At 38.8% G+C, this 27863-nt stretch overlaps 1 protein-coding gene across 3 annotated transcripts; it reads right to left on the minus strand.

Moving 5' to 3' along the window:
- Positions 1–1238: 1238 nt before the first annotated feature.
- C9orf72 (C9orf72-SMCR8 complex subunit) lies at positions 1239–27579 on the minus strand. 3 transcript variants are annotated; one of them, XM_060411032.1, is made up of 12 exons: positions 27527–27579; positions 21496–21692; positions 19806–19865; positions 13183–13278; positions 12367–12431; positions 11032–11104; positions 9273–9389; positions 8046–8099; positions 7102–7337; positions 4305–4362; positions 3175–3284; positions 1239–3069 (listed from the first exon to the last, which is right to left on the minus strand). In XM_060411032.1, the coding sequence occupies exons 2-12, from the start codon at positions 21646–21648 to the stop codon at positions 2883–2885; spliced, it is 1209 nt and encodes a 402-aa protein (XP_060267015.1). In that variant the 5' UTR covers positions 21649–21692; positions 27527–27579; the 3' UTR covers positions 1239–2882. The 3 variants fall into 3 exon arrangements, with proteins under 3 accessions (XP_060267015.1, XP_060267014.1, XP_014948744.1); XM_060411031.1 differs by having other exon boundaries at positions 21205–21692; XM_015093258.4 differs by lacking the exon at positions 8046–8099 and having other exon boundaries at positions 21205–21692.
- Positions 27580–27863: the final 284 nt, after the last annotated feature.

Consider the following 27863-nt stretch of genomic DNA (forward strand, 5'->3'; position numbering starts at 1 on the left):
AATCACATTAAATGCAAAAGCTCCAAACACTCTGATTAAAAGGTAATGATTGTCAGATTGGGTAAAAGCAGGTATAAAACCACTCATCAGGTCCTGAGCTAAGTACCTTACACAGTCTCATGAAATCCTCTTTAACAAGCATGATGTTATCATCATGCCTTCATTTCAAATATTTAAAAAATGAGCCTCAGAGAGGTTAAGGAACTTCTGCAAGTAGCACGGCAGGGCACTGCAGAGTGCTGATGAGCATGCGACACTTGCTTCATTCCCCTCCCTCCATTTCAGCAGCACTGAGTACCTGTTTCATGGAGCTGTGCCACATGACAACTTCTATAACTGCTTGAGATGAAATCCAGTTTAACCATCTGAGTGACCATGGTCTGTGTATTATATACACTTACTTAATCTCTAGCTTCCTCATCTGTAAAATGGAACTAATACCTGCCTCATAGTGTTGTTGTGATGATAGATTCAGAAAGTCTAGTGGGTAGTGTGTGTTAAATGGGGGTGTAACAAATGTTTTTGTTACTTTTAGCTGCACCCTGAAGATCACACAAGAAATATCAATTTGTACAATTCCATGTCAATACCAAAACAGTGCTATAGAAATGTAATGTTCACTATCTTCCTCTTTGACCTGCAACATTACAGAAACAGATTCTAGTGGCAACTGTCTCATTCCTAATTTTCAGCATTATATGGAGTTCAGGTTTCCTCTTTGAGAATTTAGCAATGTAATGAATCAGCCGTCTTCTAGAGAAACCTTTCAACTCAACCGTTATATTTATGAATTAATTTTTTTTCCTTGGAGTAAAAATGTCAATCTTATTTGTTTTCTAGATGGAAGGGTTTAGATTTCTTACACTTTCACATTGTATACCTATATTGGCAACCTGGAAGGAATAACTTCAGCTTAGGTTGTATTATTATAATAGTAACTAAGAAAAAAGAATTTGCCCAAGCATTATCTTATAGCTGCTATTTTAATATGTAAATTAAAAAATCAGAATGTGCTCTTGGGAATTAATAGACAAAACCAACCAAATAAACAAATGAACAAAAAAACCCAACCACATATGATTCCAGTATCATACAGAACCTGTAAATATATTTTCTTTCAAAAGAGAATATCGGTAAAATAAAAGTTGTTTAGACACACCATGATTGTCAGCTAAGAAGGAAGCCAATCACTCGTTCAACATAGCACTGCTTTTCTGAGCAAATAACTGAAAGAGACAAAATTTCCGACATTTTATTCAAAATTCTCCATCTAGGAGCAAAGACATATAACAATGTGCACACATGCTTTAATAACTTATTTCACTGTACAACTTGCATCCCAAACAACGGTACAATAAATGAGCAAAAGAAAATAATTAGCACTTAAATAATCTAGCAAGTAAATAGCACTGAATATGGGGTTCAACAAGGTGGTATCTGTACACTGTTTCATGACTCAGCCATAGCATCCCTCATCTGGTTGAGTGTGTGTCTAAAAATTGAGATGTCTACGCTTTTCCTATTAGTGATGTGAAAGGCTGGTAGGACCTATGTTGGTTCTGGTTAAATTCGGTAGGCAAGGGTGGAGGGGCATCTACTACTTTTCTCCCTTTCTTATACATGTCTTTCCCTTTTATGTTACTTTCACAGTTTTAAATAAAAAATGTATTTTATGATTGTATATATTGTTTTGTCAATACTGTTTCAGCACAGAATTAGGTTAATTGGGTATTTTATAGCTAGCACAATGGTCCAAATACAGGAAGGAAACAAAGAAATTGACCACTTAGTTCTGCCAAAGTAGCACCTAGTAAAAACAGCAGGTCAGTAGAGTTTCTCCTGCTAGTCCTTGTATGATGAAGGCAAAGAGACATGGCAACAACTCCAAAAACATGGGCAGAAATTTAAGGAAGACGATATTATTCTCGTTCTTGAAAAGGAATCTTGCTAGTGAGTATTTTCCTATTCCATTTAATAATCTGAGTTATAATGATTACTAAATCAGAGCAAGACTATACAAGAGGAAAACAAGATAAAAGTGAATGACTGAGGAAATCTGACCTTCTTCCAAGTGATTATATTTTCCAAGGGGAAAAAAAGGCACAGGAGGTACACATTTCAGTTTGGCTCAAAAATAATGAAAAGGAACTGGAAAAGTTGGCAATAACTATGGAAACATTAAAATCCAATTCTCTGTATTTTCTGTGACAGAGCTCAACAAACAAACAGAGAAAAACACCCTGACCGTGGTTCACCATCATCAGGATTATACACAGTGCCTGGCGCTTCTACCCAGACTGAATCCCGAGGAGTGCGTCTGCGAAGCAGGATCTTATAACTGACTTCAACAACACGCATGCTTGATCAATATTTTCCTTCTAAAACTTAATCTGTATTCAAGCTACCTTCCTTCCGTGGAGCTGAAAGAATCTAAATGCTCTGGTTAGTAGCTGATTGTAAAAGTATTACAGTAACCCCACATACCAAGGAACGTCAAGAGATGGAAAGTCAACTAGTCTTATGCCTGTGAAAGCTAACTCAGATATCACTTTGATACTTGTAAACCATGAATCGTAAGTTTCAAAAAACAGCAGTTGTGGTCAAGTTTATATCCTACATCTTTAAAAGACAGCAATACTATTTATTATAATTGTAAACATAATAAGTCTGTCTCCAAAGACAGCACATCCAGGCAAAGGTGCATTTATTGTAACCTGACATCCCCTTACAGACTTTTTGTGACAACTGTAGTGTAACTAACTAACTGCCGTTGCTAAGTAGAACCCTAGAGCACGATAGGAGGGAGTCACCTTTCCCAACATCACCGACCTACGTTAGCAGCAATTATGACTGTGACGAAACATTCTTAACAGGTTACACATTTAAAACGTCATTAGAACATCCCGTTCTTGGACACTGGTATAGAAAGGTCTTCCAAAGATAAAGGAGTGGAGGCCTGGCTTGATTTTCTCAGCCAGAGCCATTATTATGTTAAGATCGCCCTCTGCTGTTAAATCAAGGTCTATCTTCAGGTTCCGAAGCGATTTAAAGGGCTTTTTCCCCTTCTGCCTACAAACAATGATACAAGAGAAATTATAAGATAGAAGAGGTCCAAAGGGGACAAAATGAAAGCAATTAATGAAGGTTTGTCTTCCGTGGAGGAGTCTGACTTACGTATCATCTTCTATATATTTTATTAGCGTCAAGGCTTTTCTGTGAAGGACGAGCAGAAACTGTGCAAGGAAAGTACTCCTGAGAGACAGACCGGGTTTCAAATGAAAGACCTGCAGGAAAATGAAGCATGCTCATAAATAATTTGCTCCCGTTCTGCTTATCCACAGCATGTTTCTGCTGATAGTGCCTGGCAGGTAGCCCATGTTTGAGCAGCTCTCCCTAATCGTCTCCACAGATGGATACATCCTGGTGGACAGGAGGGGATGGGCATACTGGAGCGGTCTGACAGTTCTGCTTCCTCTTTAAGAATGGACTCAAAATTGTCCTTCTACCTTAGACTACAATCATATTTATTTTGTTATTAAAAATCATGATGTAGGTTACTTCTGGTTGTGTTACTTAGCTTTTCTCTGCCCACATCTGCAATTAAAACTAGAGCTCCTAGAGGTTGAGCTGTGCTTACACTATGGTTTTGAGATATTCATATTTTTCTATTTTGAGGGGTGGGAGTGCATGCGTAGTGGTAGAACAATTTTATTTCTGCTTGGGAAGCATGGAATCACATGACTCTGACTTATCCTGAACTTTGCAATATGTCACAGATCACACAGACCTGGATCCAAAATTTCTAGTTAATCTCAGGATTATATTATTTCAAAGCTACATCTATGACAACGGTTTCCTGGCCTGATCCCTAGAGTGACATCATAACAAAGTCCCTCTATTTTAAGAAATAAGACCCATATAATCTAAAATTTTCTTTAAAATCTAGATCTTTTACAAAGAAATGAGACAGTAAGGATGCTATCATTTAAGTAAGTCTTAAAGACATTTTTTGCTTAATTAAGGCAAATACACAACATTTGTACAAAACCTCCCTTCACTAAAAGAAAACATCCTTGGGTTATAAGTTAGTGCTTAGAAGTTATTATCTGAACTGGGAGATACTGCATCTTTAATTGTTAACATACAAACTACTTTCTACAAATAATTCAGCAGAAAAATAATTCTGACACTTTAGAAAAATCAGAGATAAAACTACAAAAGGAGCTAATTCTGCAGGCATTGTGGGATTGAAACAGAACACATATCCTATCGTTCACTCTGACAATCTCAGGTTTAACACTTACCTGATCCAGGAAGGCTTTCACAAGAGTGTCTCTATGTAAGACATCTTGAAAAATATTCCTACGAAGGAAACAGACCAAATGTTAACATGGCTATACAATGCTGTTTTCCACAACCTCTCACGCCAGCCAAACTGAATTATTCAAAATGGGATTATAAACATATTTATAAGAATTACATAAATAAATACAATAAACTACAATAAATAGTTTTGGAAATACAATAAAATAGATTAATACACTCATTTTAACTCAAGGATACATTTATCTATTACTGGAGTCTGTCAAGCCATAATGTAATTATTTTCTTTTTAATAGTGTAAGCAGTCCCAGGAAAGGTACATACGTATCTATCAATGTATTTTAATACCTCACCTTATAAAGAATATTGAGAGCCTTAGGCAATTGGTAAATGCAACTACCAATTCCTGCCATCTCGAAAACATAAAACAGCAACAAAAATAAATATACGCCACTACTATCAAAAACCAAAACAAAAGGTTAACTTCATGTACTAATAACTCCTAATAAGCAGTCTTGGAAGAAAAAAAGAGCAAGAGGATGAATGTTAGGAAACATTCAAGTGGGAATAAGGAACACACACAGATGATTATCTCCAACGTCTTACCCACTGGGTTTGCATCCACAAGTCCATCATCTGGTGAGTAACATGAATCAGCTACCTAAGAAAATGTTAGCTACATCGGCAATGAGCAGAGTCAGAAATTAAGTTCTAATTCACACTTGAGATAATGTTCATCTACCATACAACTTAAGATATTGTAGGCATTTTAAAAAGACTGTCTATTTCCCAGGTCCCAACCCCTTTTGATCTTTCTCTTCTTCCTTCCCTCTCCTTGCCTTCTACTTTCCTAAGGGATTTACTGGGATACTAGGCTATAATCAAGTCAGAGGGGTAACATAACATTTACTAAGGTATGCAATTTTTAACTGAAAAGAAAGAAAATAGTAGGGATCATCATATACCTGATCGAAGTAGCAAGGCAAGAGATGTGTGTGCAGATGTGAATAGCAAAGTACCTAAAACTTCCTAGTTTTAGGGAATGGGTGTTCCCTACTGCAGAAGAAGGAAACTCAGAAAAGGGGAAAAAAAAAAATCAGCATTTCACAATTACTGGCTGTTCAACTGGTGGCCAGTGTGGGTACTGACAACACCTACTTTCTGGCTTTGGAGAGAGAATTTAGCTATTTAAGTCTAGTGTTCTGAACATATCTGCTTTATAATTTGATTGTCTTGGTCAAAAGGGAATTAGATGAAACAAAGTGTCATAAGAAGAGTATTTTCAGTGACTGATTTTTCATGTTTAGGCAGTGAGTGGAATTATTTTTAAAGAGCTAAAATTAAAAATATCTTAAAAATAAGTAATATTGCTTAACATAGACTAAAAAGTAAAACATGTCCATAAAACATAAAAGTTAATAATACATCAATCTAGAGTTTGAAAATATTATTTGCTGATAATTTTATGTTTAGAAAATTTACTTAACAGCTGGAAACAAATTTTAAAAGTTCATGACATTATTTGTTATGATCAGCAAAACAAGAACAGGTGGCTCATCACAGTTTGTCAAATCAGCAAAGCCAACGTAACTGGCTAAAATGAGTAAGACATATTAAAACCACAGATGTATCGCCTCTAAAAAAAAATTCCAGAACTTTAGATAAAGTTCACTAAGTTTCCACCAAAGAGCTCTCCAGCTACCTACCAAAAAAACAGAAAAAATGGACAGCCAGGAAAAGCTGGTTCCTAATGAAGCCATCTTTCCGTATCTAGAGACACATGAGGCTGGGGATTCCTAGGACATGGTGTTCCTCTGCTATGCCTGCGGGCAACACCTGCTGTCTGACTACTGATGCATCACAAGTCTGTTGCCTCAGCTCAAAATTTTCCTGTAAGACACAGGATAGGGTTGCTTGCTCCAATTGTACTGCTGCCTTATCCACTCAAACCTGGATTATTTACTAGTCAGCATTTACCGAGCACACTCTATATGCCGGGTACAGAGAACCATGAGAGAATACGATAATTTATTTTCCTGATTTCAGAACACTGTTTAAATGTTTTACAGTTCAGATTTCTTTTTTTTCTTAATTGGGTCCACATTCAACATTTTATTGTCATTACTTTTTCTGTTAATTTACTGATCATACCTTATGGTAAGAAATGAATAATACAATACAAGAGAATATAAAAGAATACTCTATTAATGTATTTTCACAGTTTTGCTGTATTTTATATTTATATATCAAGGGGAAAAAAAGACTTAGCATTCCCTCTTTGGTTTAGTTAGTAAATAAGCTTCTTAATGACCTTTACACACTAGTCTATAAGCATTGGAAGGACCTGCGTCTGGGGCTGTCTGCTTGGCCACTATTAACCTTAACATCACTGATTCAATGGACATTAACTTGGGTGAACTCCAGGAGATGGTGAGGGACAGGGGAGGCCTGGTGTGCTGCAACGGGGTGGCAAAGAGTCGGACACGACTTGGCGACTGAACAACAACAAACCTTAGCACCTTGTAACTAGGGGCTCAATGTATATGTTAATTAAGTACTTAAGTACTTATTTTTAAGGACTAATCTAACTTATGGCAATCACAATCATACTAAGAAAAACAGACATTTAAGAAAAACAATGCTTGATTCACTAAAGATTCCTTCTAGCATAATTAACATGTCTTCCCCTTTTAAACACTGAATTGTTTGTTTCTACTCATAAAAGACAGTTTCCTAATACTGCTGAATGACAACATCAGAAAGCAGGGCGTGACGTACAAGTCGGGAGTAAAGCTCTCATCTGTGTAGATGAAGGTGTCCTGAGCTACGTCCTCCTCTGAAGTGGCTCGCCAGAACGCTGCCAGCTCTGATCGCATGTACCGACGCTGATTATAAATGTGCTCGTGACAGGGTGGCATCTGCTTGACGGTATTGACGTCCACGTCTATGTGTGTGGTGGGGTAGGGCGCATACATGACTTGCCGGAAGGGAAGTACAAAGCTTCCCGTTGAATCCTGTCAGAATGCAAAGAAAACTGTCTTTTACACCGAAAGATATGAAGATTATCTTTTAATTTAAAAAATTGGCTTTAACTTAGCAAACTCAGCTCTAGAAATTTATCCCAGAAAATGAATCATGTTTGTGTGTCCAGTGTGAGTGACGTGTGTGCTAGAGCATTGGATTAAATGGTAAAACACCAGAAACACCCTGAGCATCCAAAAAGAGAAATAAATATTCATTCATCTTAAATAAATGAAAGTAATTTATTGTTTAGCTGCTAAAAATTAAGTTGCCAGTGTTTATGTGTTGATACTGAAAGATGTTCATAATATATTGTGAAAAAAGGAGCTTACAACATGAAGAGTATAATCTAATTTCCTGGGCTGGGGAAAGGGGAAGATATGAAAAAAATTACAGAAGAAAAAGACCAGAAAGATATATACCAAATATTACTAGGGGTTATTCAATGGATTATGAGATTACAAGTGACTTTTAATATTCTTGGTTATTCACATGTTCTGTTAAGTATCAGTTGAATATGCATTTTTATAGTACGTATGAAAGTGAAGTGAAGGTGAAGTCGCTCAGTTGTGTCCAACTCTTCGCGACCCTGTGGACTGTAGCCTACTAGGCTCCTCCATCCATGGGATTCTCCAGGCAAGAATACTGGAGCGGGCTGCCATTTCCTTCTCCAGAGGATCTTCCCGACCCAGGGATCGAACCTGGGTCTCCCGCATTGCAGGTAGACACTTTAACCTCTGAGCCAGCAGGGAAGCCTATAATAAGTATACTTTCCAGGTACAGTCAGTTGGGTAGTCAGTTGCCATATAACAAGTACCTACTGTTATAATATCAAAGTATGCTCTAAAAGGCTATACAATTTAAACTTGCATGGAAAATTCTTAACAAACATGTTTTTATTAAATTATAGTTTCAAATTCTCTGCTATGCATTTGGTATAGGTCCCTTTAAGGGATAAAATTATACAATAAGTGAGATGATGCTGAGGAAATAAAAGTACTAAGTACCTCACTGAGGAAATAAAAGTCCTAAGTACCTCATTATGCCTTTATAGGAGAAGTTCTAATTTTCAGATCTGTACATATCAAATAAAAAATGAGTTTCCCTTAAGTAGTTTCTGTATTTAAACAATATTATTCTGAGCTCAGAGCAAGCGTATTATTGAAAATGTAAAAGCTGAATATAATTTTTACTTGCAACAATTTTTAGTATTTTTTCTTTCATTTTACTATGCCTACATCCTCAAGAAAGCAATCACTCTGAGAGACTCAGACAATCATTAGGAAACCTACTTCTTCATATCTCTGACGACAATTGAAACATCAGTAATAGATTCAATAAAGCGAATAACGATTCCCCATAATTAGTGAAAATAATTGTTAATTTATATTTATCCGTTTTGCTCCTTGAAAAGCAGACTCAAGTAAATAAAGAAAAAATATAAAATAAATTTTTTCATATATATATATATATATATATATATATACACTGATATACAGAAACTGGTCAAATCCTATATACTTTTTCAACATAGGAAGCAGCTTAACATTTTCTTTTCAGTAAATGAATGTGGTACATAAAACATAAAATGGTAACACAAAAATTCAAATCTGTTCAGTAAATAAGAAATATTCCCATTTTAGTTGTGTGAACTGATTCAAGCACATATCAAAAAGAAAAAAAAAATCCTGAGAACAGACAGGTGTGGGAAACCAAACAGAAACACAAAGAAAGCTATTCTGTGATGTTTCACTGATACAAACTATAAATTTATAAGATATACATTCCATCCTCAGACCTGTGAAAAGGAAGTCAAGCTCCTTACCATACAAACATGAGACACGTTAAATGCTAATATTCAACATATAAAGAATCTCAAAAATGATTTTAAAAAAGTTGGTTTCACTTGTGATAAATGGAAACTGTACCTTTAGTAGGCCTTGTACAAAGAGCCCTGACTCGTATTTAAATGATGATTCTGCTTCACACAATCTGGAGCATTTTCTCTCTGCTGGAGTCAGAAAAAGGCATAATGTTCTTACTATCTGTAAAATGAAAATATTTTAGCATTAAAATATGGATAAAAAGGCCACTAGTTTGCTTAGGAAAGAGACCTGAATAGAAATTTCAGGTGTTACTTTCAATAAAACCTATTCTGAAAAATAAGTATTGATCTCAGTAACCTGGAATAGTCTATGGGATTATAACAGCTATTGCTTAACCTAAGTATTCTGTGGCCAAATAAGCTTGGAAAATGTTAGTAAAGTTAACTGTATGGTATCTCACAACCATTACCATTTGAATACACACTGTGACTCTCTAGGTGACTGATACAATATGCAGACTTTCTCAAACTTATTTTACCATGGAAACCTTATTCCTAATCTTATATGAGGAAATAATGACCTAATATAATTATTGATTATATATCCACCTGGCAATAATTTGGATGAGAAACCTAAATGCAGTTAAATTAGGCAGAATTATATCTTCTGTTTAAAAGTTCTATATGTGAAATCTCATCACAATGAGTATAAAAGAGTTTCTAAATCCTTGAATAGAATTAATTCTATCAAACTTAATTTGAAATAAGCAATCTATTCGGTTGGGGTTTAGAAACCTATCATTCTGACGAGATTTGATCATAGATCTATTAGGAAAAAATAAAAAGTCATGTAACTATCTCAGAATTCAGGTTATATTCAGAATTTTTATGTTAAAATAGTGGTTTTTAAAATAGTGGTGGCAACCTTTTTTCCCTCAAATTAAAAAGATAAAAAAGAAACTATTAAGCTAAAAGAGGATGGTAGATAAGAAAAATGCTGGCAAAATACAGAACCCCAACCATCGAGGCTTTTTCTCCCCAAGAAGCAACTGGGAAGGTCCTATGGAACCTAAAAGCTTTGTAGGACATGAACCGAAAGCTACCTTTTTGGGCAGCAGAAATAATAAGAAGCCACTAGATATAATAACAGGTAAGTTAATCTGTCATAAATGGTTATACCAGAAATATAATCTTGGTAAATCAAGGGTTGGATAAGTCTACAGGGAAGCTTATCACAGAAAAAAAAATAATGAAATTATTTGTCAAGCAAATAATCATTCCTAACATACTTCTTGTGTAAAACCTGAAAAATTAGGTTTGCTTAAATTGATAAGATACATATACTTATCTCTTTCTAATTACTGATCAGTGAAGAAAAGTACACAATCCCTTAGTTTACTACCTAATGCTTGGAAAGGTTCATGAATTCTTTTTTAACTCACAGAGCACTAAAGGAGGTGGTCACAAATGTTGCCATACAACCTCCAATGACCACTTATTAGCAATAGGTTCCTAAAAGGAAAAGATTTAGAGGGAAAAGCAAGGTAATGAAATCAAGATGAATGATGAGATACCATTTCCTTGAAATTAGTACCAAAAGAACATGGCTATCTTCATATACATTAAAGATAACATCAGGAAATAGAAGACAAATATTTTTAAAAACATCTGATTTTAAAATATTATCAAAACCATTCAGATAGTTTATTTTGGCCATAGGGTGTCCCAGTAACTTGGTCAGATTACACTGCTTCCTAATATTATAAGATCATCTTGACTGCAACCTAACCTTTAAATTACAATCTACATACGCTAGCAGCATTAAAAAATCAGATTATTTGCTGGATTACAAAATAAATTACCTTATTTACTTTCTCTGCACTGCTACCTACTACAACAGAGCAGCCACAAGTTTGCAAGTGTGAGCTGATAGCACTGTGAATTGAAAAAAAAAAAAAAAAAGATTAAAAACATGTTGACTGTAAAATAATTTCACAAACTAAAAAAGAAAAAGACAAGTGAACTTCAAAAAACTCTGAATAGCTTTAAATGATGAACACCAAAGTTTTGACTGTAATGCCATCTTTTATTTCTATAGTACTCTGCATTTTCCACCACATGCCTTTCACAGATTCTATCTGAACCTTAAAACAATGCAGTTAGTAACATATCACAGTTTTATAGTGGAAGAAACTGAGGTATAAAGAGGTTAAAGTGGTTTGTTTAAAGTCAAATGGGGCTAAAAATAACCTCATGGATGGCTGACACTGAGCAGAATCAGGACTAAAGAGTTTCTGATTCAAGCCATGTAAAGGCTTTGAGGTTAAACATATACCTTTAAGACCCCATCATGAACCTAAAGGAGAAGACTGCAGACATAATATTTTATCCTTTCATTCCTCATTTTTTAAAACAAAATTTCATGATAATCTATAATTGTAAAGAAACAGACAAGTAGAAGATGAGATTATAAATGCAGGCCGAGCACTTAGGGGGCTAATGTGGAGGCACTCAATAAACACTGGCCATTATCATTGTTATTATCATTTTTCTTAGAATAAATACATAGAAAATGTTAGCTATTTGCTATTATTATGTGCCCATATGTGCCACGCACTGTTTTAAATGCCTAACACGACTCATCTCACTCAATCTTACAACACTCCTATGAAGTAGGTAATATTATCCCATTTTATAGATGAGGAAATGCAGGCATGGAGAGCTCCTGTAGCTTGCTCAGGGTTACACAGCAGTAAGCCAGGATGCCTGATTTTAGAGCTCACATTCTAATATCTACTGTAACAAGGAAAGGATCAGTACAAATATGAAAATTTTCTTTTCTAGGCCTAAATACATCCATCTATAACACAACTTAATTAGAAAGGGTTCTTTGTTTCAGTTTTAATGAGAAGAAAAACAAGAAACCAGAACCAGACAAGGGTCCAAGAACTCTTATCTAAATACTATGGGAAACTCAGCTTCTTTGAATATTAAAAAGAGTCACATCAACTATATCATAGGTATGTAACAAGTAAAGAAGCAACACAAAGCTAAGCAATAATTCAGTCATGCATCCTGACCCTAGAATAATCTAGTTAGGCATTCTCTTATTTTCTTCCTTCCCAATCTTGTCACAGGTGAGCATAAGAGCTGCATCTGCTTCATCCAGCTTTTATGAAATGAAACAAAATTCTTACTTGAGAAGAAAGCCTTCATGGCAACTGTCACCAATATCATCATCATTGAGAACTGTATCAGCTATCTAAAATGCACCAAAAGGAAAAAAGAGAATATTCTGGCTGTTAAAAAAACGCTGAAGTAACAATTTTAATACAGAAGTTTCCTGAAGTCTAGGTTCAGTATGACACACTGCCCTCATTTCTGAGCATCACAAATCCCCATAAAATAATCTGTGTCACCAATATAAACTTGCAGAATAAATGACGCAAAAGCTGGTGAGACAGGTTAAGCAACCGTTTTTATAAGAACTACTTCCTCTTCTGAGCTGCTACAATCAGGAGACAAATCTTAATTACAAAGTCAGGAAGCTGCTAATCTAGCTGCCTAAAGATTTCTCTTCACATCTATAGTGTGTAATTCTTAATGTCCTCAACAAATGAGTGATTAAGGAAATCACACTAGTGAAGATAAGGGAACCTCCATTAGCAGCTAGTGATCTGTACACTACTTTGTTACAAAAAGTACTGCACTAAACACTGATTGACTCTCTAAGGTCTGAAATTCTCATACTTCCAGGAAATACAAAAGTGGAGAATTTAACTAAACAAATTTATCATAACTGCTATTACTAACCAAAAGGTCTCTGCTTGGCCATTAAATTCAGGATTTTAAATGTGCTTGTTAAAGTGGCTCATAATTCATATGAATGATATGTATGATAAAAATTTGTACTACTGAAATTAGAACATTACTAATATACATAATAGTAATATAACAGGGGAATTAATAAACGGTACCATTGCTCCGATTTAACATGACAACTGAGAACTTACATCGATTTCTTCAGGAACACTGTGTGATTTCATAGATGAAAGCAATTCCATTACAGGAATGACTTCTCCAGTAAGCATTGGAATAATACTCTGACCCTGCACAAAAAAGTAAAATGAGGTGAATAAAATCACAAAATAAAGGATGAAGTTGGCGATAACAAATCAAAAACCAAAAGCAAAGAATAACACCCTTTAACAGAAATACTTGACAACTTATTCAAACACTGGAGGAGGAAATAACAACCCCTTCTGGTATTCCTGCCTGGAAAATTCCATGGACAGAGGAGCTTGGTGGGCTACAGTCCATGGGGTCTCAAAGAATTGGACATGACTGAGCAACTGAGCACACACATTCAAACACAGCCTCAAAACAGTGTCTACTCCAAAACCTTTCTATTTCTAAACGATTTATATGCTATTTAAAACTCCTTTTCATTCTTCCAGGAATAATTTTCTTTAGTCAGAATGGAATCATTGGTTTATCATTTACACGCAATAATTAAATCACCACACCAAATTTAGAAAAAATCTCCTTTGCAATTTTGTGAACTCTTGCTAATCAAAGGTGATTGATGTATTTTATATTAAAAATGGGGAAAGACAAGCGTAAAAAGGCTTTAAAATTCTCAGTAGAAATCTCAGTAGTAAAGCTTGAGTCAATACTCAATCTCTATATTCATAATAAGGTATAATCTACCCAAATCAAAGTCATAGCATGTATTTTTAAGAATCAATAAAGAAGACAAGTTTCCTTTAGTGTTCTTTCAAGGTAATACTACGACTGCTTACATCTCAAAAATGTAACTTTAAAATCTGCAGTTTATAGAAGGAAGCTGAAAACTCAACAGAGAACACCACACGTGTGAAGTGCTTCAAGTATGGGTAGCTCCCGCATGCATTCACGGCCACTGTTCAGTTCAGTTGCTCAGTCGTGTCCGACTCTTTGCGACCCCATGAATCACAGCACACCAGGCCTCCCTGTCCATCACCACCTCCCGGAGTTCACTCAGACCCACGTCCATTGAGTCCGCGATGCCATCCAGCCATCTCATCCTCTGTCGTCCCCTTCTCTTCCTGCCCCCAATCCCTCCCAGCATCAGAGTCTTTTTCAATGAGTCAACTCTTCACATGAGGTGGCCAAAGTACTGGAGTTTCAGCTTTAGCATCATTCCTTCCAAAGAAATCCCAGGGTTGATCTCCTTCAGAATGGACTGGCTGGATCTCCTTGCAGTCCAGGGGACTCTCAAGAGTCTTCTCCAACACCACAGTTCAAAAGCATCAATTCTTCGGCACTCAGCCTTCTTCACAGTTCAACTCTCACATCCATACATGACCACAGGAAAAACCATAGCCTTGACTAGACGGACCTTAGTTGGCAAAGTACCAAAATGTTTTGCCCATGCTGAAATCACAAACTTTTAAAAGAGGCAGATGAAACTGTCATATGTCTATCGATTTTTAGCTAAACACGTTTTTAAAATCACATATTAAGATCAATCTAAGAACAAAACTTATCCCCTCATTCACATTTTAGGAAATGATTATATTTAAACTCCTTACATTAAATTGAAGAAAGTAGGGAAAATCACTAGACTATTCAGATATGACCTAAATCAAATCCCTTACGATTATACAGGGCAAGTAACAAACAGATTCAAGGGATTAGATCTGATAGAGTGCCTGAAGAACTATGGACGGAGTTTCGTGACATTGTACAGGAGGCAGTGATCAAGACCATCCCCAAGAAAAAGAAATGCAAAAAAGGCAAAATGGTTGTCTGACGAGGCCTTACAAATAGCTGAGATAAGAAGAGAAGCTAAAGGCAATGGAGAAAAGGAAAGATATACCTATTTGAATGCAGCCTTCCAAAGAATAGCAAGGAGAGATAAGAAGACTTTCCTAAGTGATCCATGCAAAGAAACAGAGGAAAACAACAGAATGGGAAAGACTAGATACCTCTTCAGGAAAATTAGAGATACCACGGGAACATTTCACGCAAAGATGGATTCAATAAAGGACAGAAATGGTATGGACCTAACAGAAGCAGAAGATATTGAGAAAAAGTGGCAAGAATACACAGAAGAACTGTATAAAAAAGATCTTCATGACCCAGATAATCATGATGGTGTGATCACTAATCTAGAGCCAGACATCCTGGAATTCTAAGGTAAGTGGGTTTTAGGGAAGCATCACTATGAACAAAGCTAGTAGAGGTGATGAAATTCCAGTTGAGCTATTTCAAATCCTAGAAGATGATGCTGTGAAAGTGCAGCACTTGATATGCCAGCAACTTTGGAAAACTCAGCAGTGGCCACAGGACTGGAAAAGGTCAGTTTTCATTCCAATCCCAAAGAAACGCAATGCCAAAGAATGTTCAAACTGTTGCACAATTACGCCTCTCACACGCTAGCAAAGCAATGCTCAACATTCTCCAAGCCAGGCTTCAACAGTACATGAACCGTCAACTTCCAGATGTTCAAGGTGGATTTAGAAAAGGCAGAGGAACCAGAGATCAAATGGCCACCATCTGTTGGATCATAGAAAAAGCAAGAGAGTTCCAGAAAACATCTATTTCTGCTTCAATGACTATGCCAAAGCCTCTGACTCTGGACCACAACAAACTGTGGAAAAGTCTTAAAGAGATGGGAATATCAGACCACCTGACCTGCCTCCTGAGAGATTTGTATGTGGGTCAAGAAGCAACAGTTAGAACTGGACATGGAACAACAGACTGGTTCCAAATCAGGAAAGGAGTACGTCAAGGCTGTATACTGTCACCCTGCTTATTTAACTTATATGCAGAGTACATAATGCTCTGGATGGGCTAGATGAAGCACAAGGTTGAATCAAGATTGCTGGAGGAAATATCAATAACTTCAGATATGCAGATAACACCACCCTTATGGCAGAAAGCGAAGAAGAACAAAAGAGCCTCTTGATGAAAGAGGAGAGTGAAAAAGTTGGCTTAAAACTCAACATTCAGAAAACTAAGATCATGGCATCTGGTCCCATTACTTCATGGCAAACAGACAGGGAAACAATGGAAACAGTGACAGACTTTATTTTCTTGGGCTTCCAAATCACTGCAGATGGTGACTGCAGCCATGAAATTAAAAGATGCTTGCTCCTTGGAAGAAAAGTTATGACCAACCTAGACAACATATTAAAAAGCAGAGACATCACTTTGCAGACAAAGGTCGGTTTAGCCAAAGCTATTGTTTTTCCAGTAGTCATGTATGGATGTGAGAATTAGACTATAAAGAAAGCTGAGCGCCAAAGAACTGATGCTTTTAAACTGTGGTGCTGGAGAAGACTCTTGAGAGTCCGCTGGACTACAAGGAGATCCAACCAGTCCATCCTAAAGGAAATCAGTCCTGAATATTCACTGGACTCATGTTGAAGCTGAAACTCCAATACTTTGGCCCCCTGATGTGAAGAACTGACTCAGTGGAAAATATCCTGATGCTGGGAAAGATTGAAGGCAGGAGGAGAAGGGGATGACAGAGGATGAGATGGTTGGATGGCATCATCAACTCAATGGACATGAGTCTGAGCAAGCTCTGGGAGTTAGTGCTGGACAAGGAGGCTTGGTGTGCTGCAGTCCACGGGGTCGCAAAGAGTCAGACATGACTGAGCGACTGAACTGAACTCAAACTCCTTACATGCCTATTTGAAGTAGAAACTCTGCATTCCTAGGACCAGTCCTTTTTTTCAGTGACTTAACCTAGTTTTCAGAGCCCCATATCATGTTAAGTTGCTTTAGAATTTAAATGTGATGCTGCCTCTGGAAATGGTATCCTAAGTCATAGGCCCCCTTGTATCTCTCAGGATGTTTTATTATAAAAAAAAATTTGATCCTGTAGTAACCCATGAATATAAACCTTCGTTTGTTTTTGCTTTTTAATTTTTTAACTGTCAGTTTATAATTACAACAATCAACACATGCAATTAAAACAGACTAATGATTGAAGTTGTGTTAAATTTGCTTACTTGTAAAACAATTTTACCATATGACAGCTACAAGCAACTAAAACCAGCATGACTAAACTTTAGACTATATATCATCGTCAAACAGTATTTATTGCTCAAAATAAAGTCACCGCAACCTCATGATCTGAGATTTGCAAGAACTCAATTATCAGGCAACTCATTTTCAGAAAGGATAATTATGGGAGAATACCGTCCCTTTGGGCCTTCCCTGGTAGTTGATCTGGTAGAGAATCCACCTGCAATGCAGGAGACCCCGGCTGGATTCCTGGGTTGGGAAGATGCCCTGGAGAAGGGGTAGGCTACCCACTCTAGTCTTCTTGGGCTTCCCTTGTGGTTCAGATGGTAAAGAATTCGCCTGCAATGCGGGAGACCTGGGTTTGATCCCTGGGTTGGGAAGATCTCCTGTAGGAGAGCAAGGCAACCCACTCTAGTATTCTTGCCTGGAGAATCCCCATGGACAGAGGAGCCTGGCAGGCTACAGTCCATGGGGTCGCAAAGAGTAGGACACGACTGAGCAACTAAGCACACACCTTCCCTTTCAGTTCAGTCCAGTTGCTCAGTTGTGTCCGACTCTTTTCGACCCCATGATGTAGGCATATATACTATTTATACACAGCATCTCAGACATTTATCATTATAAGCAAATGGAGATCCTCACTGAAGCTTAACAACAACAAATACTAGATGGCTGAACACAGAAGAGGCTCTAAAATGTCTTGAATTTCTCAGCAGGAAAGCGGTTCCCCTTTAAAAACCTCCTGTTTGTTCAAGTATGTGTGTGGTTAGTCGCTCAGTCATGTCCCACTCTGTGACCCCATGGACTGTAGCCTGCCAGGCTCCTCTGTCCATGGGGATTCTCTAGGCAAGAATATTGGAGTGAGGTGTTATGCCCTCCTCCAGGGGATCTTCCCAACCCTGGGATCAAACTCAGTTTTCTTGTATTGCAGGTGGATTCTTTACTGTCTGAGCCACCAGGGAAGCCCAAGTATAATTTCCTCCTGACACAGAAAGGGGAGGATAACATTTTTAAGAAGAGGGCTTAAAAGAGAAATAAACCTTAACGTCAATCGCTGTCAACTTTATAAGCACAGATTTCTGGTTTGAAAAACTCCCAGCAAACGTAGAATTTTACTGGGTTCTAAATTTCATTCTGTTGACACAATGCTACTAGTTCCTCCACAACTAGAAGGTACATCTAGAGGTTGGTGAAAATCACCCCGTTCCTGGGCACACTTCTTACTGCCTAGCAAGGAAAGCCGGGCTTCTGTGAGTAAAGGGAAATATTTTCTTGTTAAGTCTTAGACCTTTCTCCATATCTGCCTCCTTCTGACTTCTGTAAATGTTATTTACAAAAGTACAAACATATAAATTTTGTAAAGATCACTTTATAGCATTTTGTATTTGCCTTGTTTATGTTCCTATATCCTGACAAATTTCTAGAAAAAGTTATTGTTTAAAATACTATTTGTCTCAGGCATCCCAAAGAGAACCAGAGAGAAGGCTTGTTTACACTGGTTTTCAGAGGAGCAATGAGGGTGGCCAGAGGCGATGAGAGTAAATGCAGAGAACACTTTCTCTGTGGGGAGATCTCCCTTCAGAGAATCTCTGCCCTGGGTTGAAATGCTTTGTAATTAATTTCCATGAGGGAAGCCATACCCTTGCAATCATGCTTCTCAAACCGTTTGGTGCCTGTTCCCTAAGGATGTTCAAAGCCATGGGATAAACATGGCATGTTTTCTTGGAGACTTGATACCACCAGAAGCCAGGATGGTAAGAAGGTAAGGAATACTAGTGGCAAACTGTAATGTTAAAACAAACAGATATATCACGGAATAAAGTGTAAACTGCATGAGGTTTAAATTGAGAAAGGAGCATTGATATAGACATACACTATCATGTGTAAAATAGATAAGTAGTGGGAAGCTGCTGTGAAACACAGGGAGCCTACCCTGGTGCTCTGTGACAATCTAGAAGGATGCACTGGGGTGGGGATGGGATATATATATATATATATATATATATGTAAACTTATGCCTGATTCATGTTGTTCAGCGGAGACTGCCACAAGACTGTAAAGCAATGATCCTCCAAAAAAAAAAAAAAAATTCCAAGAGATTTAAAGATATAAATGAGACGTCAAAGAAATATTATGCCTAGACCTGTGTGTGTACTCCCAGATATCTTAGGGGTACTCACTCTCCCGCTATAACTACTTCTGTGGAAATGCTTAAGAAGCAATACCTTAAAAAAAAATAATATATAGCACTTAAAATTTTTACTATGTGCAACTTGTCCAAAACTTATCCTATGCAAATGGAAAAAAGGTAGCAAAATATTAATTTGTAGATGCAGTTCTTATTATCGTTTATTTATTTAACTCTTCAGGTCTAAGATACGGAAGTGTTCATCCAATTTATTCCATTTATCTCCATAAAGGTTCTGTTCGCATTCAGGCTCACTCTGTCAAACTAATAATGTCTGCAGGGAATCCTCTCAACCCAGGTCTCCTGCATTGCAGGCAGACTCTTTGCCATCTGAGCCAGCAGGGCAGTTTAACAGAAGCACCCCTTAGCTTTACGCAGCCCTTAGTGGTGGATCTGGCCGTGTCCGGCGATGATAAATCTGGGCCTTACCTGATCTTCCATTCTCTCTGTGCCTTCCAAGACGATTTTCTGGACATTTTCTTGCCTCTCCTGAGCGAGAGAAATTCATTAAAATTAATAAACCATAACTGTTAGATACTTGTTTATTTTCCACAATACAGTTAAATGGCAGACATCTTCCTGGGTAATTTAATTCATGGGGAAAAATACTTTTCACTTTACAGTGAAAAAAAAAAGAGGGGTGGGTGGGAAGGACCCAACAAATCCATGCTTTCATAGACAATATGAAATAAAGTAACACCCTTTTGGTCAGCAGTTAAAAATAGAATTTGACAGAAAGACAGTCAATGTAACATCTGCAGAATTTCACAAAAGAAACTAATGATTTGTACTTTTCAAACTGGATAAGATCAAGATGAATCTAGGGAATATCGAGCTAGATTTTAAATGATTTTTATAAACGTGCGAATTAAGGAGCTATACCTGCAAACATAGTTTTTTTTTTTAAAAAAACTCTTCTTTTAAAAGATATTACTTTCCCCTACTATCTGGTAAAAGCCTTACAAAAATCAGTAATGCTTTAGTGGATTTCCATGTTAGTATTAAACTGCAAAGCAGAAAGAATGAAATTTGTTCTTCTCATGTGCCAGAATGACAGTATATGGAAATATAAATATCACTATTTATTAAACTATAGGATTTAAGTGATAACAATAATTTCCTCTAGCTCAAGTCACAAAATCGAAAGGAATATCTTCTGAATACCATTTGGTCCAACTTCTTCATTTTAAAAATTTGGGAACTTGGCAAAGAACTTAAAGGGACCAAAGGTTATATGGGCAAAGGCTTATGAAACAATTGTCCTAAACTGCTTACACTCTACACAGTAAGTGAAAGACAGGGTCATGCAATGCAAAAATAAGCTTTCAGAGTCAAACACTTCGCAAGACAAATCCAGACTCTGAAGCTTATGTTTCTTAATTTCTCTAAGCTTTGGTTTTCTGTTTACAATGCGCAGCTATCATCTTCTACCTTCCAGGGTTAAAAGACCACCAACACTAGCCTAGATGGATCTGTACCTAATATGGTAGAAACAAATAACAGCTCCTGTTTGAAGTTAACTGTATATAATTTCTAAAAATTAGATACAAATGTGCATGCGTGCCCACTCAGTTGCGTCTGATTCTTTGTGACCTCATGGACTGTAGCCTGAGAGGCTCCTCTGAACATGGAATTTGCCAGGAATACTGGAGTGGGTTGCCATTTCCTTCTCCAGGAGATCCTCCCCATCCAGGGATTGAATCCAGTCTCTTGTGTTGGCAGGCGGATTCTTACCACTGAGCCACCTGGGAAGCCAGATATAAATGTATTGGCAGGTAAACCGTCAGTGGCTAGGTTAGCATGCTCAATAAGTTCCAAACCCACTCACCTTATGCATCCATATCCTCCCTTTCCGGATAATGTGAGTTAGTCTATCCACACACACTCTGTGAAGTGGGAGGTAGAAGCTCAGCTCTGTCTGGGGAAGTATAATCGATAGTCCATAGGTGCTTCTATCCCCATTCCAGTTTCCGTCGAAGATTAACGAAACAATAATTACTCCTTTCTCAGATAAGACAAAGAACTTCACGTCTATTGCCCCACTCTCTGCATTTCGAAGGATTTCTCCGTTGAGGGTATGGTTGGCAAGAAAAGTTATTTCTCCGTCGCTGAGAAGTACCTGTTCTGTCTTTGGAGCCCAGATGTGCCTTACTCTGGGACCAAGAATATTGTCCCAGTAAGCGAAGGTCGCTGCTAATAAAGGGGATTCACCACTTAAAGCAATCTCTGTCTTTGCAACAGCTGGAGATGGTGGTGGACAGAGGGTCGACATCACTGCATCCCATTTGTCACATTATCTGCAAGCTCCAGGGGTATCTGGACAATGACATACAAAACCAGTAATCAAGTTCAGTGATTTTAAAAGTCATCCATCAAAAACGCAATTGTTGGTATTGATATCTACACGTGTGCGCACACTCAGCCATGTCTGTCTATTTGCGATCACATGGACTGCAGCCCGCCAGGCTCCTCTGTCCATGGGATTCTCCAGGGAAGAATACTGGAGCGGGTTGCCATTTCCTCCTCCAGGGGATTTTCCCAACCCACGGATCAAACTCACATCTCCTGCGTTGGTAGGCAGATTCTTTACCTTTGAGCCACCTGGGAAGCCCACTGATATATACAACACGACTCCGTTTAAAATGGTAACTAATAAAGACCTGCTGTATAACATGGAAAACTCTTCTCAATACTCTGCAATGACCTATCTGGGAAAATAACATGAAGAGTGGACATATGCACGTGCTGTACAACACTGTAAACTAACTATACTTCAATAAAAATTAAAAAAAAAAAACAAGCGCACTCTAAGGTAAAAAAAAAAAAATCTTAAATGATTTAGACATATGTGGCTTTCTCCTCTCCAGTCAAAAAGATGTGAAAGCATATCTCCAACTATGCATGGCAGGGGCACATTAAGTGTTTGCTGATATGATGATAATTTCATGATACACAGTAGTAAATTACCACTTATAATCAGGATACACACTTAGAAATCCAAACTAATGACCTTAAAAAAGCCTTTGAACATTAATATGAAATATTATATACTAAAGCTCATCGAATAGATCCTCACTGTTTCTAAATGGCCAGCCTATTTGCAATTCTAATGTGATTGGCTATTTGGTTCCTGAACCATAGGAATTAAAGAGAAGCCAACTGGGAAAGGGAGGGCTCATCTAGAGACCATGGCCCCTGTTGTGGGCCGAACTGTGCCCTTCCCCACCCCAAACACATGTGCAAGTCCTAATCCCCTGCGATCTTATTTAGAAATAAGTGTAATGAAGCTAGGATGAGGCGATACTGGATCAGGATGGTCCTAACACAATGGCTGGTGTCCTGACAAGGAGAGAAAGCTGCGGAGGCAAGCAGACAGAGACAGGGCTGTGTGGAGATGAAGATAAACTGGAGTATGTGGCTCCAGGCCAAGGTATGTGTGCTGGTACTACCAGAAGCTAAACAGAGGCAAAGAGAGATTCTTCCCTGGAGTATTTAGAGGAGCATGCCTCTGCCAACCACTTATTTTGGGCTTCTAGCTTTCAGAATTGAGACAGGATACATTTTTACATCACCCAGTTTGTGGTACTTTGTTATGGCAGTCCATACCTGGCAGTAGAAAACCTTAAAAACTGCTAAGAAGGTGGGGGGGGGGGGGGGGGGGGGGGGGGGAGGTGGCGGTGGGGAGAGAAAAGAAAGACAAAAGATTATAAGACCACAACAATCTGGAACCATATGAGAAAATGAGGAAACAGGATGCACAGGATTATTCTCAACATACTCTTTGGGCATCAAGGGTATTAAAGCCAAATACAGGTGTTTAAAATGAGGTAAGTATATTTAATATGCTGTTCAAGAAATAGGAAATATATTTAATATGCTATTCAAGAAAGCAGTGTGGCATTTTATCATTACAAAGAAGCTTCTAAATGGCTGAAGTAAAAAAGCTTTAATTATTTAAAACATGTAGAGGACTAAATGGTTGGATGGGCCCTTTCAATCTACTGAGAAAATAGAGAAGAGTGAACTGCCCAAGGTCACTGAGCCACACGAGAATCCAGGTCTCTTCGACATCTTGCTGCTGCTGCTAAGTCGCTTCAGTCGTGTCCAACTGTGTGACCCCATAGACGGCAGCCCACCAGGTGCCCTCGTCCCTGGGATTCTCCAGCAAGAACACTGGAGTGGGTTGCCATTTCCTTCTCCAGTGCATGAAAGTGAAAAGTGAAAGTGAAGTCGCTCAGTCGTGTCCGACTCTTAGCGACCCCATGGACTGTAGACCACCAGGCTCCTCCATCCATGGGCTTCTCCTGGCAAGAGTACTGGAGCCGGGTGCCATTTTGACATCTTAACCCACTCCAATGAATCACTCTAAAATTGTACATTCAATGAGGTATGAATGCAAAATGAATCATTCCTGCCTGATATTAAAATTGAATACCTATGCGTATTCAGTGCCAATTTCATTTAGGCAAGTCTAAAATTGTGGATTCTATTCATTATAATGGTAAAGGATAGTAGTTAATAGGTGAGCTATGATACATCTATCTTTGCCTGTATGATTGCTTTAGAAATAACATTTGATCTATAACTAAGGTCATATCAAAGTAAACCATTTTACTTAAAATAAAGAACTTTATCTACACCTTGTCAGGAGGGCTCAGAGACTGATGAAAAGCAAAAAATAAAATACTCTAATTTTAGAGTGTTGTATGAGCACTTTTATCATGATGTCAAAATGGATATACAGCGTTTTGCAAAATGCCTAACTGTAAGTATGTGCAGAAATCGTTTAACACAAAGACAGTCCTGGTGTATTTTTTATTTTAGAAACCCATTTAGGGAATATTCACAGTTTTAAATGTGTTGTCTCAATTTAATAGACTTTAGAGATTACACTCAGTATAAGTTGTATAGCTTGCTTAAAATATTCACTGTTGGGACTTCCCTGGTGGTCCAGTGGTTAGGATACCACGTTCCCAATGCCGGGAGTGTGGGTTCAATCCCTGGTCAGGGAACTAGGATCCTGCAGCCCACATGACTCAGTCGGGAAAAAAAAAAAAAAATCCACTGTTACAGATACGATTTAAATACTTTATCATGACAGAATATAGGAATATAATTTGAATAGAAACTGTAATGATGCTAAGATAATTAATAACAGCAAACTTTAGAGGCCAAGGAAGATGCATTAAGTAACCACATACCCATACCAGTATACTGTAACATGCTCTTTTGTTCTTCCTTTTTGGATAAAAAAGGTGAATAATCATAAAGGTAATACTGCCATTCAAACATTTCATCATTGTATTGAAAATAAAAAACACTTCTTAAGTGGAATTGAGCCCTGGAACAAAATCTGGTTAGATTATAGCACAACCTTTTACCTAATTGTGAAAACTGTTCTATTATAGGCCACTAACTACGTTCAATGGAAAAGGCAATGGCAGCCCACTCCAGTACTCTTGCCTGGAAAATCCCATGGACAGAGGAGCCTAGTGGGCTGGAGTCCATGGGGTCGCTAAGAGTCGGACACGACTGAGCAACTTCACTTTCACTTTTCACTTTCATGCATTGGAGAAGGAAATGGCAACCCACTCCAGTGTTCTTGCCTGGAGAATCCCAGGGGCAGCGGAGCCTGGTGGGCTGCCGTCTATGGGGTCGCACAGAGTTGGACATGACTGACGCGACTTAGCAGCAGCAGCAGCAAGTACGTTCAATCCTACTGCTAGTAACATCAGCAAGAAAATTAAGGATGAAGATTATGTTGAATTGTTTAGCTTTAAATCTTACTAGAAGAAATAACTTAAGAAATTAAAGTCACAGAGAAGTATAGTTAAGAGAGCAGTAAAATGAATTTGCTAACAGTTAAAGTCATCATCTTTGGCAAAGAAAATTCATATATACAGAAATGGCTTGAAATCAAGAGTCTTTCATCCATATATCTTTTTACATGTATCTTTTTACTGTCTGGCTACACCAGACAGTTATGAAACAAGAGTTTTGAGGTAAGCCAGGATCCAAACTGGGTGACACAGTGGCTTGCCACACTCCTGTAAACAAAGAACAGGGTTCATGAGGGTATACCCAATATACTTGCTGAAAATAATTCAACACATACAGACATAAAGATCAATTACCACATGTTCAAACTGTTAGCACAGGGGTAGTTTTAAAGTTTTGCTTTTTTTAAACCTCTGCTAAAAATCAGTCGTCTCTTCTCTGGTTGCTATTTAGAAAGTTGGTTGGCCTTTACTGCTGTTGTAAATAAGAACTCAACCATCATTAGGCCCACATTTCTCATAACCATGCTTTCTGTTTATTACCTCCCAATCCTAAAAGAGGGGGCTTCCCTGGTCGTTCAGACTGTAAAGCATCTGCCTGCAATGCAGGAGACCTGGGTTCGATCCCTGGGGCGGGAAGATCCTCTGGAGAAGGAAATGGCAACCCACTCCAATACCCTTGCCAGGAAAATCCCATGGATGGAAGAGACTAGTAGGCTATAGTCCACGGGGTCACAAAAAGTCAGACATGACTGAGTGACTTCACAATCCTAAGAGAGGGCTTCCCAGATGGCGAGGTGGTAAAGAATCTGTTTGGCAATGCAGGAGACTCAACAGACTTGGGTTCAATCCCTGGGTTGGGAAGACTCCCTGGAGGGAGAAATGGCAACCCACTCCAGTATTCTAGTCTGGTAAATTCCATGGAGGGTGCACACACACACACACCCATCTCTCACAGCTCCAGTTTCTCAAATAGGCAGGCTAACGTACTACTCCTTAGAATTACTTAATTAAAACAGAAAAACAGGAGTCTTTGGTTTTTTCTTTCTCTGAAAATTAATTTGGATTGCTAACAGAGCCAGAAAAACAACAACAACAAAAAATGACATTGTTTTATTAACTTTATGAGGTGGGAGGAAAAAACCCTTTAGCTCCTATGTAATTGTTCCCTGGGGCAGGTTACTGCTAGCCTAGTGCACAATCTATCACTTCTCTTGTTTTCCTTTCATAGAGTACATTTATCATGATGTTAGTTTCCAACTGATTCAGGGCTTTCCTAAGACGGACAAGGTGCCGGCAATACTATCTGTGTCACATAACACCATCGTATTTCAAGTATTCTGACTCCAGGCTATTAATTTCCCATACATTATATTCCTGCTTCTGTGACTTTTCCAACGTCTCAGATCATCAGTAAGATATAACAGTATTTTCCAAGCTCTTTGTACAAATTAAAATGCCAGATGGATTGACCCCTCCTTGCTTTGGATCACAAGATGAGAACAGTCTGAATCGGAATTTATCCACTGGCCACGGTCAGACTGTTTTCACTAAATCCTAATAATCTCCATTGTTTCGGAAAGGGCCACCTCTCTAGGGCAAGTGCATGACCTCCCAGTCTCCTGAATACAGAAGCCTGGTGGAGATCACCAGGGCCAGTCAGACCCTGTGTGGTTAAAGCAGACGCGTAATCACGGCACTTCTTTCTGCAACTGATGCCATCAGTCAAGTGATACCCAAATCATAATGGTCACTTCCTTTAAGTCTGTGCAATCTCGGAGAAGAGAAGTAAACAGGTCATGAACCACAGAACAGGAGCAAAACCCAGTCTAGAAATGCTGCACCAAATTCCAAGACATCAGCAATCCTTAGAAACCTCGAAACCGAGACAATTCTGTAAGCCAGTAGTTTGATCCCAGCCCACCCCAACCCGCTTCATCCTCTCTCGGACCCCGACTCGGTCTGGAGCAGCCGCGCGCCGCCAGCCCTCTGGCCTTCCCCGGGCCAGGCCTCTTGGTGCCCGAGGCTCCTTCCCCTCGAGCTCGCGCGGCACAGGGATCCGACGGATCGATCTCTTCGGATCTCACGCCAGGACCCCGGGAAAGAGCCAGCTCGGGGACTGCGGGCGGGAAAGCAGAAAAGGAGACGAAACCCTATGCCCCTATCTCTGCGCCGCCGCTGCCGGAAAGTCCGGGGCCCGGATGCAGGCAACTCCACTAGTCGCCGGGCTGGAAAACCCGATGCCCGCTTTCGGTCAGGGGGGAAAGGGAAGACCCGCGGAGCCGAGCCCTAGGGAGAGCCTCCGCCTCCGCCCTTGTCCGATCCCAGGAACCGAAGCCCAAACAGCCACCTACACGCAGAATTCTCACTCACCCACTCGCCACCGCCTGCTGCTTCGCCGTCGCCGCCGCGGGCAAATGGACTGCAACTGCAGCCCCGCCCCCCAGCTCTGGCCCCGCCCCCTGCCCCGCCCCCGTGAGCGTCGCGTCCCCGAACTGGCTTCACGCCACGGTCATTTCTCGCCTCGTGCTTTTCTCCTGGTTAAATTTTTTCCTGTCTTTGCTCGTTCACCCTCCGCGAATATAGTGAGAGCAAAGGGAGGAGAGAAAGGGCGGGAAAAACAAAAACACACACTTCCTAAACACCCGTCCTTTCTGGGCCCCGCCCCCGTAAGGAAGGAACCGGGCAGCAGGGATGGTTGACGCATTAA

The sequence above is a fragment of the Ovis aries genome, chromosome 2, assembly GCF_016772045.2.
Source record: "Ovis aries strain OAR_USU_Benz2616 breed Rambouillet chromosome 2, ARS-UI_Ramb_v3.0, whole genome shotgun sequence".
In the NCBI taxonomy this organism is placed as follows: domain Eukaryota; kingdom Metazoa; phylum Chordata; class Mammalia; order Artiodactyla; family Bovidae; genus Ovis; species Ovis aries.

What these genes read in the sequence shown, in the direction of transcription:
- C9orf72 (XM_060411031.1), bottom strand. Translation starts at nt 21,648, where the DNA reads ATGTCGACCCTCTGTCCACCACCATCTCCAGCTGTTGCAAAGACAGAG. An exon ending in GTGCAGAGAAAGTAAATAAG is followed by an intron (nt 9,390 to 11,031) that starts GTAATTTATTTT and finishes TTCATTTTACAG; the next exon opens with ATAGTAAGAACATTATGCCT. An exon ending in CTGCAATGCGGGAGACCCAG is followed by an intron (nt 7,338 to 8,045) that starts GTTCGATCCCTG and finishes GCATTCTGACAG; the next exon opens with GATTCAACGGGAAGCTTTGT.